The sequence below is a fragment of the Perna viridis genome, chromosome 13 (genome assembly GCF_037379345.1).
Source record: "Perna viridis isolate PV_CMFRI_1.1 ecotype Kerala chromosome 13, ASM3737934v1, whole genome shotgun sequence".
In the NCBI taxonomy this organism is placed as follows: domain Eukaryota; kingdom Metazoa; phylum Mollusca; class Bivalvia; order Mytilida; family Mytilidae; genus Perna; species Perna viridis.
The window spans coordinates 6,265,949-6,280,019 of NC_142457.1; the positions used below are offsets into that span (position 1 = coordinate 6,265,949).

At 32.6% G+C, this 14,071-nt stretch overlaps 1 protein-coding gene across 2 annotated transcripts in view; it reads left to right on the forward strand.

The window, feature by feature from the left end:
- LOC148599374 (neurobeachin-like protein 1) overlaps nucleotides 1-14,071 on the forward strand; it is a 71,839-nt gene that overhangs the window by 39,514 nt on the left and 18,254 nt on the right. For both annotated transcript variants that reach the window (XM_088557071.1, XM_088557072.1), the window contains 15 exons: nucleotides 367-487; nucleotides 1,029-1,213; nucleotides 2,149-2,298; nucleotides 3,366-3,523; nucleotides 4,736-4,860; nucleotides 6,094-6,223; nucleotides 6,518-6,660; nucleotides 7,413-7,543; nucleotides 8,332-8,439; nucleotides 8,703-8,798; nucleotides 9,322-9,446; nucleotides 10,262-10,402; nucleotides 11,603-11,733; nucleotides 12,361-12,470; nucleotides 13,579-13,696. In XM_088557071.1, coding sequence (XP_088413197.1) covers nucleotides 367-487; nucleotides 1,029-1,213; nucleotides 2,149-2,298; nucleotides 3,366-3,523; nucleotides 4,736-4,860; nucleotides 6,094-6,223; nucleotides 6,518-6,660; nucleotides 7,413-7,543; nucleotides 8,332-8,439; nucleotides 8,703-8,798; nucleotides 9,322-9,446; nucleotides 10,262-10,402; nucleotides 11,603-11,733; nucleotides 12,361-12,470; nucleotides 13,579-13,696 — 1,972 coding nt within the window. The remainder of the gene's footprint in view (nucleotides 1-366; nucleotides 488-1,028; nucleotides 1,214-2,148; nucleotides 2,299-3,365; nucleotides 3,524-4,735; nucleotides 4,861-6,093; nucleotides 6,224-6,517; nucleotides 6,661-7,412; nucleotides 7,544-8,331; nucleotides 8,440-8,702; nucleotides 8,799-9,321; nucleotides 9,447-10,261; nucleotides 10,403-11,602; nucleotides 11,734-12,360; nucleotides 12,471-13,578; nucleotides 13,697-14,071) is intronic.

A 14,071-nucleotide genomic window follows, 5' to 3' on the forward strand; every position in this document is an offset into this window, starting at 1 on the left:
ATGCTTGTATCATATTTAATTTTATCAAAGCCTATCAAGCTTTCATTTGAAACAGAATGAAATCAGTCCAAGTTACTTTTATGCTTACATGAGATTGATGTAAAATGCTGAATACAAACGTGCCAATGATTTGTAAGAGTTGTTTCCCTTACCCTAGGTCTACCTCCTTTAGTAGTCCTCAAAATTAGTATGCAGTATTGTATTTAGGACTAATGATATGTTAAGAATTAATTTAGGTACCCCAAGCACTGTCAATGAAAAATTTCAAGATAGTCCTCTCTCAAATTAGGTAAGCACAGGACTACAGGATCATATTTAATGTAGAACCGTGCATAACTGGAGATGTATTTTAATTTGATGTTTCAGCTAATTTCAGTAGCAGCAGCTAAGTTACACATGCTGGTCCAGACCAAATTGATTTCCAGTTCAGCTGAAGCCTCATACCTTATTGGGAACCTGAACCATACTATACAGCAAGCTGTCAAAGGTTATATATCATTCTCTTAAATATTTTTTTATCTTGCATTTTGAATTGCTCAAATGAATTTTTTAAGGTCCTAACACACAGGGTTATTGACTTTTCTTGGAAATGTTTAGGTTTTCCTGTAGTTATTGTTTTTTCTTGTAATTACTCTTGTCCGTTCTCTTTTCAAGATGGCTTTAATAATTTAATATTAATGTAATGGTCTGTTTGTATATCAAAACAGAAGTAGTGTAATTTCATATTTTGACCTTTATATTACAATCCACTCAGCACAGATTTGGCACATTGTCTGATACATCAATACTCTTAAAATAGTGTTTTTTCACAAGGTACAAACTTTCACATTTTTTGCTTCAAATAAGTTGATATAAAAAAAGAACCAGCAAATTTATGAAGTGGTTAACACCAATTAACTTTCAAGGCCACATTATATAATACATGTATGTTTATTAGACCATGTTAGACTTACCGCTTTAAAATTTTTACCCTCGAAAATTAGTATGTATGGAAATACAATGTATCATTTATTTTACCATGTTTACAGACAAGACAGACAATTACTCTTTCCTGATCACAGTGATGAAGGCTCTGATAGACAAGGCTTATACTGTCTTATCCCTGGACATGCAGCTACCCAACTTACCTACATTGTCAAGAAGTCCAACGTTCTTTGATGATTTCAGGACCTACTGTTTCTCTGAGGAGTGGAAAGTCTTCATTGATAATTATGTAAGTATTTGTATCCATCTTAACCAAAATGTTTTTTTTTTTAACAATTTAGGGCTACCTTTCTCTCATTTTCATTAATGATTATATGAGTAAGTGTGTGTTACTATCTCAGAAAGTGAATCATGGTGCATTTCAGAGCAGTTTCTTTTATCAATATAAAAAAAAAGAACGTAAAGGAAAATCATTCTGTCCATCCAAATTTTGTTGCAATTATTTGCGCTCCCAATGGATTGATTGATTTTCAGATTTAATGTGTGATTTCTTATAGATGGGCATACATTGTAAGCCAGGGTTAGAAATTAGGAGGGGCCCACTTGGAAGTGACCCCTAAATTTTGTGTGGACAACTAAATTTCTACTGTGCTTTGGTAAGAACTATACATATTTTAAAAAAAAGATGTACAAAAATTTTAAGCTGTGGCTACCAAGCCAAATCTTAATTAAAAACTCTGTAAGCCATTTTGGGTGCTGTCGGATACCAACTTTCTGTTTCGTGTGACTTTGCAACTTTTTACTAAATGGAATGATAGAGAAAATTTACGCCATGAAAATCTTGGTTCCCAGTGGATGGATTGATTTCAACTTTGGTGTCTTGCTTCATATAGACATGGCATGTGTTGGTAATGATTTTAATTGCTGTACAATATCAATTTTTTGTAGGGTTGGGGTATGCCTGGCACCACGTTGTATGAACTTCATGTTTTCTTTCTGCTGTATAGCAGAATTCCTCTTCTTTCAAATCTGACTTTTACATATGATTCCTTTTTTTACTATATTTACTTCCAATTTTACCATTTTCCTCCTAGTTTGTTGACCTAATAAAATCAAGATGGAGAATGCCTTTTCAATATAAAATGAAGATATTTCAACATTAACGAATATAAGGCATGGTATTTGAAGCTTATTTCCAGTTCTTGATGCTGTTTGGTATTCCAGGTCACACCACAGAAGGATCATTTTGCCGAGAGTGCCTTTGGTGAGTTAGACACTGCCACTAAAGATTTCTGGTACCAGTGTAAAGAAGCCATGATGGTAAACCTACACAAACACAACAGGGAAAGAGGAGAGAGTAAATTAAAATTTCAGGTATTTTTTTTTATAGAGGAGGAAGTCCTTATAATGGTGATAAACACTAGTTTAAACAATAACGTTAGAGGCACCGAGAGCCTGATTTCAGTCTGATAGGAAAATACATCCAGTGGAACGTTCCATGATAGGAAAATACATCCAGTGGAATGTTCCATGATAGGAAAATACCTCCAGTGGAACGTTCCATGATACACAGATACCTCCAGCGGAATGTTCCATGACAGGGAAATACATCCAGTGGAACTTTCCATGAATTATGGATTTAGTGGAGGCAAAATAATCAAATAGTTCAGAAGGAGAAAAACATAATGAATGTAGAGTAAGATAGTTTCTTAACTAAACATATGAACAACTCTGCATGCAGGCAAGTCGACTGAACTCTCTACAAGAACTTCGGTCGTTATTGATAAAGCCATTAATTCTAACTTAAGACTTTGTCCTCTGACAGGTTATATAAAGAAGAGAAAAATAATTGCCATATTGTTGGATCTGCTATAGTAAATTGTTGCCAGGCCATCTGTCCCCCTGTTTTCCTACACATTGTATAATTATCAAATGCTTTGATTGATTTTAATAATATTTTGGTAGAATCTTTCTCATCATGGGAAGTAAATTACCTTGAATAGTCATTTTCAATTTTTCTTTTTTTTGTAGAATATTTTATTTGGTATAACACTTCAAATGCTTTGTTATAGTTTTTTTATTGTTTTATGATATATGTATACTTCTCTGTCTAAGAATCAGGCATGTGTATAAGGTGTGGTACATGATGAAAACAACACAGGGATTTTTTTTGGTCAAGTTTTTATACCTTATATCCTCCAAAAATAACCATGAAAATGTTTGTAAAGTTTGCCTTTTTAAGATATTGATAGGTCAAATTTATAATAATCAGGATAATTTTAAATAACTTTTTGGTTGTTTTCTAGATGTTTTGAATATATTTGAGGCAAAAAAAGAATGATGTGCCACCCATTACCCGATTCTTATAGAGAATAGTACTTAAGTACATGTTTTTCCTTTATTGTAAATTAAAGGAATTTAAAACTATGATGCCTTTCCAGAGCCAGATATTTGATGTGTACAAGAACAAGGCTATCAATGAAGAGAGAAGGTTTATTAATGTATCAACACACCAGAAGAACCAGCATCTATCTGTTGTAAGACAGTGGAGGACCTCAAAAAGATTCTTCACAGGGGAAACAGGGGCATGGGCAGAGAGGTATAGTGAAGAAAGATCCCAGGAAAATGTTCAAAAAGTTAAATCAGGGTTAAATTTACTTCCAAGAGATGTAGGTCCTGGACTTTTGCTAGGTTCAGATCAAAGATCCACTTGCGGAAAGTCAGAAGTTCACATTGAAGTGTTGATATAAATTATGATCAGAAACTAAGGATTAAGGACCACAGACCCTTTTAAATAAGTAATTTATTGGCAACTTAATCATTTTTCTTTTGTTCTTACTGCCTGATACAAGTATTTTCTATGTCCTGCTATTGCAGTGATACTAAAAAACACCTGCAATTTCCAATGACAAATTGATGTTGTTGCCCAACTTTAAACATCACAACAGAACATCATATCTTACTCTATCTGGCTCAGTATGATATTTTCGACTTCAAAACTGTTGTTATTCTGCGAAAAAGTACAGGACAATTGTTGTTTTTGGTCCAGTTTCAGCCTGCTCTGTGGTGTGAGGGTTTCCTCACTGTTCATTGAAGACCCATGGGTGGCCTTAAGCTGACATTTTTCATCCAGGTGGCATTTTTGTCTTTTTGATGTATTCACCATATCCATTTTCATTATCCATGTTATACTTTCTAGCCTTCAAAATGCTGTATGGCTCACATTGTTCAGCCCTTGGACCAATGTTAATATTGTTGTACACAACAAACACTCATATGACAAACCAGTAACTACATGTACAAAATACAAATGTCAACAAGAAGGAAACAGAAAGGACAGCATACAAATTATTGTCACCTCTTATGTCAAGAATGCTGTATTTGAATTGCTTCAAACTCTGCAGAGTTGTTAGTTGTCATACCACTGCTGATCCTTCGGTACTTTTTTGCCAATATTTAGCTACAATATTTCAAGGTCTAAATACTTATTGATAAAAAATATTTTTTTGTCTGTCCACCTGTTATGGCAGTTGTTCATTTTGTTTCCAGGTGGGAATTTGAATTGTTCTGATGGCCTAACCCTTACTTGTGTTCTTTGTAACATAAGGGGGTTAATTTAGGGTAATTTTTAGTGTTTCTGTTCATTTTAATCTGAAAAAATAATCTTCCTCTTGGGAAGTAGCTACTGTCTGATTTGGGTCCATTTAGATAAAAGTGATCTTTTTGTAAATAGTTGTAGTAATCCTTTAATAAGGGGTGCTTTATTAATTCAATGATTCCAGATGGTACTTTGCTAATTTGTTTATTTCAGGAATAATGGAGAAATCCACTGGAAAATGTCTAACCAGGAGAACTTCTCCAGAATGAGGGTAAAACTAGTACCCAATTATAGCTTTGATCCACATATAGAAGCAAGCATGCAGAGGGATAACTTAGGTATTTGATTCACTTTCTTTAAGCTTTCATACCTATCATCTTTATTGGGGTTTTTAACCTTACTAATTTTTTTGCGATTGTACATTGAAACAGATAAATGATATGTATATCCAATTTACAGAATTAATTGGAATTTATTTAAATATTTTCATTCAGATTGTAATGTTATGATTCTTCTGTTTTATTGTATATTTTCTACATGTAATTTGGCCAATTTCTGCTTTGTTGACATCCTAAAGTCAGGTTTGGAGTTATATCTGAAATTAGGATATCATGTTGAGTTAATTTGTTCTTTTGTCAGTCTGTTTGTGACATGTACATGTAGATTTACATGTACCTAGTTTCAGTTAACCTTGATTCTCTTAAGTATGTAAATGGGTTTACACTGATATCACAAAATGAAGTTATTTTTAATTATATGTATTTGGTGCTTAATTGTCTTCACTTTCTTGTTCATGAGTTCAATAATTATTGTGTTTTTTTTTGTTTTGTTATGTTTTATTTGACTGCAAAAATTTTGGAGCTGTCTTATTGTATGATGCTGTGATTGTCGTCCACGTTGTTATTGTCTGTGTCGTAGTCCATAGACACTTGGTTTCCCTGGGAGAACTTGAATATCAGTTGGTTGGTCTTTATTAAATTTCAGAACAAGATTCTTAACCATAAAAAGGAGGTCGTTAATGATTTTAAGGGTAATGGCCCTAACCATTTTAGAATTAGGTGCCAAACACAGGCATTTCATAGAATTTAACTATTTAATTCAAGTAGAAGAATAAGAACATCTATGATATTTTTCCATAATATTCTACACCACAATAGTCAGACTGGTATTGGTTTTTGGGGTAAAGATTTGAACACTTTAGAAATTAGAGGCCAAACAACTATTGTCCAGACAATAACTTGAGTTAAAGTATATTGATCTCATATAAGTTTTACTAAAAGATGCCATACCACAAAAGGAAGACTAGGATTAATATATAGAGTTGTGAGTATAGCCAAGTAAAAATAAGGGGCCACAAAGGGACCAGAAACTAGAAGGTATCATACCCCTTCGAAGCATTTTATTGGCAAATATTACAAGTGAAATGTTATTACAAAAAAAAAAATAATAATAAGAAATGCAAGAACTTTCATTAAAAATGATGTAGAATTTTCTCAAAATTGCAAATAATCATAGCTTGGTCTGAAAAAGTTTACAGATAAAAAAAGTTGGATTTTATATTTCTTTTCTAGGAGTTGATGACTTAGATATTGGGGACCAGCTGAAAAAGCTCGCTATTGCTAAGGAAGCTTTGGTATCCAAGGAAAACATGGCTGATGACATCATAGGTGATGAAGAATGGGTTGCTATGAACCCAGATGAGTAAGTGTTGCTTGAATATTTTGTAAAATTAAGAAAATAATAATTTGATATCAATTTCCTCAATGGGTTGGTTTCTTAGACCTTACATGTATAGGTGGACCATAGGGGTATTACAAAAAAGTTGCAAATGGGTGTACCCTTGTGCTACATATGCACATGTTTATCATATTGAATGTACACTTGCTAACAGTAAAGAATTCAATCATTAGATCTTTGGGATTGAATTTGTGTCTGATTTCGTTTTGCTTAATGGCATGTGTGTTTTCCTAATGAGCTTTCCCTTGCATTTTTCAGACCTGATGCTATGGGTGATAAAGAGAAACTGGTACTGTCAGAAGAATGTGACCTGGTTACCATGGTGAATGTATACAAAGGTCGTCTAGAGGTCACTACCACTCATGTGTATTTCTTTGATATGAGTTCTAACAAAGAAGAAGGTAAGGCTAACAGTTGTTTATGATTTATTTCATTTCTATGTGATCTTTCTAAAGTCGGTTCATCTGTTTTCAATTTGTCAGTTCGTCTGTTTCCAATTAAGATTGGTCCATCTGTTTCCAGTTAGTCAGTCCATCTGTTTTCAATTAATTGTTTTTTCAGTCCGAATGGAGGACAGGAAAATTTCATTGTCTGTTTGTTAGTTTCTTTCAAATTTTTAGTTGTGTTTCTTTATAATGAGGCAAGTGTAACTTGTATAAACACAAAGTCATAAGTAGGAGAGGCCTTATTGATAGATTTGTCACTTATCACAAGTTGGATGACATCTTAAATCTTATCAGACCTCAGAATCTGGTCTTGGCCTAGTTATCCCTATTTTAAAGTTTTTGTATTTGGTCAACCAAATCACAGCAGATAACATCCTGAATGAAATCTGACCCTCGGTGGTTTTAAGGTCATTTGTTAAAATTGTATCTATTACTGTCAAGGATACACTGTATACTTAAGATGTTTTAGACTTATGAGACTTTTACTTATAGGGAAGAGGGCTGATGATATTTTTCCCTAGGCCAACATAGGGCTGTGCTTTTCAGTGCTTTATAATTTTAACACCATGCTTAATTACTGAAATTAATTTTGATTAGAATGCTCTATTGGCACTGTTTTTTTTATTATATGTATGAGTGTTTTTTTATTAAAATTATTGAAAAAATCTTCCCAATCTAATTTTTATTGCATTAATGACTTATTTCAGGTGGTGAGGATTTTAAGTGGGCATTACCTCAACTAAGGGAGATTCACTTTAGGAGGTATAATTTGAGGAGGAGTGCATTGGAACTGTTCCTTGTTGACCAAACAAATTACTTCCTCAATTTTCAGAAAAAGGTAGATCTAGATGAATGTATATTTAATTAAACATAGTGTTTTTGCCTGTTATTAAAGTGTAAGCTAACATCTGTATTTATTTAAATATTTTAAATGCAAACATTCCATAGGACTGCTTGTGTGTTTGCATTGAAAAAAAAGCTGGATAGTTATGCTGCAGAAGCTCTATTTGAGCAACCACAATGCATTGATAGTATATTTATGGATGATGTACAGTCATCATAGTTATTGACAGTATATTACATGCTAGCTCATTTTTTTATCTTCCTTTTCATGAACTACCTATTTTAATTTAGCTTCAATATCAGGCGCCACCAGTGTTGTAGAATAATAATAACCATGTCATTTTGAATTTTAACTTGATTAAAAAATGATCATCATATGCAGTATTTGTAGAATGAACATGATGCATGAATTTGGCAGGTATTGAAAAATGACACTTCTTGAAGCTTCATGTTGTATACTGATCACAAAGTGTTATCTGTTTATTTTTTTTCATTTCCAGTCTATACAATGTACAGTAGTTGTCTAATTATTTTACATAATAATTATAGAATATCTTAGTATTCAAGTCTAATTTAGAATTCAGGAGGGTGACTGTTATGCTTGTTTTTTTTAATAAATTCAGACCAGCCTTCGGTTTTCAATATGTTCTGCGTTGGAAATTTCAGTAAAGAAAAGGAAACCAGAACAAAATTTACATACCCTATTACCATGAAATTGTTTTATACAATAAAATTTCTAAGAAAGTTGATGAAGCACCACTGACACATGCAATATATTACCAGGTAAGGAACAAAGTGTACAGCCGTATATTGGGACTAAGACCTCCAAATCTAATCTACTACGGGTCCAGATCACCAGCAGAACTTCTGAAGTCTTCTGGTCTTACACAGGTAAGCAAGCTTGTTTTATTATATACTTCTTGTAGAAATATTCTATGATCTTACAGAGGTAGGCAAACATTTTTGTCCCTTTTCACTTTTCTATCAGAAATATTCTATGACAAAATTTTAAAATGAAAGACAGAGAGATAAATTGCAATGAGGGTAAAAAACACAAAGTGATTTTCTCATTATTATGAAGATATTCATGTAGTGACTTTCAAGAATAACATGATTAAGATATGCCTGTAAAAATCTTTTATCCTTCCTTTCAGAAATGGGTTCAAAGGGAGATAACTAATTTTCAGTACCTAATGCAGTTAAACACTATCGCAGGAAGGACATACAATGATCTCAGTCAATATCCAGTGGTAAGTTTCTGCTCCCATCATTCTTGGTGAGCAATTAAAGATGCATGTGACTCTTTAACTATTTGGTGTTTATTGAAATTTCCGCGATTAGTGTCCTGCCATTTTACATTTTTCAAATTTTCTTATTTTTTTTTAGTATAGACACTTTTTCCTTCAGCCAAAACCTTATAGAAATTACAATCACTTGGACCTTGGGGAGAATCTGCAGTGAAACTTTATTAAAAATGCGATCTATTATGGTGTTTTTTTTTTTGTTCACACAGGGTCATATGTTCATAAAAACTAATAAGAAGGGACTTCAGTCATCAGGGGATATATGTAGGTTTATTCATGGTTCAGTTCAGACAAATTTCACTGTATATTTAAAGACATGCAGGACTTCTCTTTTAGCTGGTAAACTAGTACTTTAATTTCTTTTTTTCTAACATTTTTCTAGTTGTTTTATGATAAAAGCTAAAAATATTTTATTATCTTAGTTTCTGTTGATACTGAGTGAAAATTATTAATTACATTTTTTTTTCAGTTTCCATGGATACTGAGTGACTATGATTCAGAGACCCTTAACCTAAACAGCTGTACAGTTTACAGGGATCTGTCTAAGCCTATTGGTGCTGTTAATCATAAGAATGAGGGAATACTCCGAGAAAAGTAAGTACTAAAATATGGTCTGAGCTGGACCTGGGGCCACTTGTATAAAAAAAGAGTTGAAATTGAATTTTTCCTCAACTTTTTAATTTGGGAAGTTTTTGATGAAAATATATAACAGAATTTTTTTTTTTGAAACAGGGCCCTGGATTCTTTTAAAAATCCCTAGATAGACATTTATTTTAAAATCCTTCATCAACACAATTTTTTTCAAAACAGGTCACTTGAACCTAGAATATGTAGAGAAGCAAAGGAAATGAGAGAATTTTTAGTTTGAAATCGCTTATGAATGTAACCAAGCATGTGGAAATACTAGAAAAGTATGTACTAACTTAAAGAGATAGACCTAAGGTAATGGACACAACTCTTACAAATCATTTGAACGTTTGTATTCAGCATTTATGTCAATCTCATGTAACCATCGAAGTAGCTTGGATGTATTTCATTCTGCATCAAATGAAAGCTTGAAAGGCTTTAGTAAAATTGAATATGATACCAACATATCATTGATTTTAAGAGTTATGTCCCTTACCCTAGGTCTGTCTCCTTAAGTACATGCATGGTAAGTCCTGTTTCATGAAATATTTCAAATTGAATTTTTATTAAATCTTTCCTCAACAAAAAAAATAACCCAATCAGATTGCTAGACATAGAAGATTAGAGAAAATCTCAATTTGACTTTTTTTTTATGAAACTGGAGTACCATCCCCATTTTGTACAAGTTCTATTGTGTACACAAAGGATGCCAACAAAATCGTAATTTTGACCATTTACTAAAGATTTTTAATGTTGTTAAAATAGTTTATTATCAATTGCAGGTTTGAAACTTTTGAGGATCCTTCTGGTGTTATAGAGAAATTCCATTATGGAACTCATTATTCAAATGCTGCTGGAGTCATGCATTATTTGATTAGAATGGAGCCTTTCACAAGCCTGCATATAGAGCTACAGGGTGCAAGGTATATTTTCAGTCTGATGTTCAGACTGTCTGTTCATTTTAAGAATTCAAGTACTGCCACATAATATGATATCTTGTGATGCTGGTTTCAGAAAATTCTCTCAGTTTAATTCTTTAGAGAGTCTACAATGGGTCTGTCCTCTTTTCTAATGTATCCTTTGTGAGCATACTATGCTAATATTAAAATGCTTCCTAACTTTAATAAATTCCACCACAGCAGATGTTTTTTTGTTTTGTTTTGTTTTTTATGATCAAATACTGTGAAAGTACTATTTTTTCGTGGGTGCCAATTTTTGTTGTTTAAGGGAAAATGATCAGTTTGTTGATTCTTGAATTTGTGGATTTGACAACTCTTTCATACAAATACATTGAATATTTTCTTTTTGTTGGGAATCAAATTTTATGGTACACAAAACCCATGAAATCCACGAAAATTGGTACCCCATGAATAATAAGACTTTCACAGTAATGTGTTATTTGAACATGTGAAAAAAGAGACATTTATCTGTAACTTTAAGACAATGATATGGGATTGTTAAACATTCTTGTCTTCTGTTTTCTGTCCCAGTTGGACAGAACACTTGGTATGATTTTCTTCCACCTTTAAGCAGGCAGTATTCTGATTTACTCATCTTGTCTAAATATTGTATTGAATAATCTTTTTTACATAAATATTTAGACAAATCTCTGGTGGTAATGTCTGAGCTTCATCTAGTATATTTAACTATATACAGTAATACCTTTATGTATATAAACTGAACTCAGACTGCAGGTTTAGTTTAGTTTAGACAGGTGTTTTCAGTTTATACAGGTTTAAAATGCATCAAAATTAAGATAAAGATATTTCTTAAGATTTCTGGTTTATAAAGATTTTCTGTTAATACAGATTTGACTGTACAATATATATATACTGTGAAACCTGTCTAAAACAAACCTCTTTGAATTTGTTAGATTTAGACAAGTGATTGGTTAATTCATTCAAACTGATACAATGGGACCTGAAAAGTGTGTGTTTTAGACATATTTTCAGTATATTCAGGGTTTGGTTCAGTCAGGTTTTCAGTATATTCAGCATTTGGTTTAGGCAGGTTTTCTGAATATTCAGGGTTAGGTTCAAACAGGTTTTCTGTATATTCAGGGTTGGTTTAGAAGCTTTTCAGTGTACTTTGGTTAGGTTTAGACATGTTTCCCTATATTACAGATTTGATGTGGCAGATCGACAGTTCCACTCTGTTCCTGGGACATGGAATATGTTGATGGAGAATCCTAACGATGTCAAAGAACTGATCCCAGAATTCTTCTATCTACCAGAGTTCCTGATCAATGAAAATGGTAAGTAGGTTGATTTCTAAATCATGTATTTAATTTTTGAATTCAGAATTTAAGGGGAAATTGAAAATAAATCCCAGCTGGTTTACTGTTTTTTATGTTCTTGTAACCTTTTTAATATGCTATTCATAAAATTTTGTGTTTCGTATTGGAATCCAGAGAAATGTCAGCACTTTGGAGCTAGCAATATTATTATGAAAGAAATTAAATGTACCAAACTGTCAATGAAAAAAGGCAATATCTTGACAGTAACTTACATATAAGTGATTGGATCTCTGAAATTTTATCACAAGATGCCATACCCCAAAAGGAAGTCTGGAATTGATTTTGGGGGTCGTGACTTGAACTGTGGAATACGGGGCCAAAAAAGGACACTTTCATTCTTGTTAATATCTTACCCAGTGTGGAATATTTAATTAAAACCAAAATTCAGATCAGCATCAAGCTGGAATGATATGTCTGTACTTGCCCCAGCTGTTTGAAGTTCAACCTCTGCAATCTCTTCAAGATGTGCCCTGTGAAGCATTATATTGACTTAATTAAACCTATGGATTCCATTACAGCAAATTGAATTGTAACCAATTTCACTTCTGAGCTTAAATTCAGTATTTTTGTATTACATTGTTCCAGCTTTTGACCTTGGAAAGCTTCAGATTACTAGGGAACAAGTGGGTGATGTAAAGTTACCAAAGTGGGCGGAGTCTCCTGAGGACTTTGTACATAAAAACATGCAGGCTCTTGTAAGTTCTAAGGCATTATATGGCTTCTTTACATTAACATATTTATGTATGAGACATGATTTTCTTCTGTTCTAAATGGTTTACTACTTTTTCAATTCTGGATTTTACCATGGTGTCTCTCATTTAACTGTATGATTACTTCCAATTTTGTCAATTTTTTTCGCTTTTTTTTTATTGGCTTCATAAAATCATGTCTGATGAACATGACTTATGGACACTGATTTTATATATATATTTTTTTTTAAATTTGGGAAATAATGTTTATTATAAAATGTTTTTTCTTGCTGAATTCAGTTTGATAAAATCAAGAAAATAGATTGAGCATGTCAAGTGTCAAAAGATGACCAAATTTATTTGAGATAGGAAACTATTGGAAGCAAATTTTTATGATCTTTTAAATAATTTTGTTTGAGCATATGCAATTCCCAAGCAGTGGTTTGGTGTATACAGTTTCAAATGGGGAATTTTGTTTTATAATGAATGTATTTTCTTGCTTGATTCAGTGAGATGAAATATAGAAAATAGATTGATCATGTCAAGTGTCAAAAGATGAGAAAATTTGTTTGAGATTGGAAACTATAGGAAGCAGTTTATAATGTTCTTTATTTGGTTACAGCTAAATATATTTGAGGGACCCACTAGTCATGATCTATGTATTACTGGCAGACAATAACAGTGCACTGACTGACATAAATATAATAAACTTATGTACAGATGAAGGCTCTGTCCAGCATTTTCATGGGTTTGACAAAAGTTTTTGTCAAGTTAATGCACTGTTATTGTCTTTATACTGCAAAAATGTTTTAAAACATTTTAAGCATGATAAACTGTGTTTTTAATCTGATGTGTGCAACATCCTGGCAACTTCAAAACAATGTAACGTTTGTGACATCACAACAGAAAATTATATTCAGAAAGTGATATAAAAAAAAAACACTTGTAAATATATTGTCAATGCATTTTTACATATAGAACGGTTGCAGTGTAATTGTATTTATAATGATTTGAGGAAGAGAGTTCTATTCTCTCACAATTTTTTGTTTGTTCTATCATTATTTTGGTCAGATGCTTCCTTTTAGTTTTTATAGTCACCTATTAATGTTTACAGGAATCAGAATATGTATCAGAAAATCTTCACAGTTGGATTGACCTGATATTTGGACACAAACAGAAGGGGCCTGCTGCTGTAGAAGCTCTCAATGTTTTTTACTACTGTACATATGAGGGTAGGTTATATATTTGGTTTACAGACAGACAGACAGACAGGCAAGAAGTGAGAACCCTGATTTTTCTCACTGAAATTGTCACTGCTGTCTGTTGCCAGGCAAAGGCAGATAAATTACACATTTTGTTTACAGACAGACAATCAAAAAGCTTGATAAACTTTTATATTACCACAGCTCATAATTACAAATAAGGAATGGGAAATAGTATTCCCTGTAGCTTTTCAAAAGGGCAGGGTAATGTAGGCCAAAAAGGGGCATTCTAACATGTTTCAGTTAAATTTGAAGGCACTTCATTCAATCATTAAAATCTAGTTTGCGAAAATTTGAAAGAAAGGACAGGGTGCCTGTACCCATTCAAACCATATAAGAAAGCTA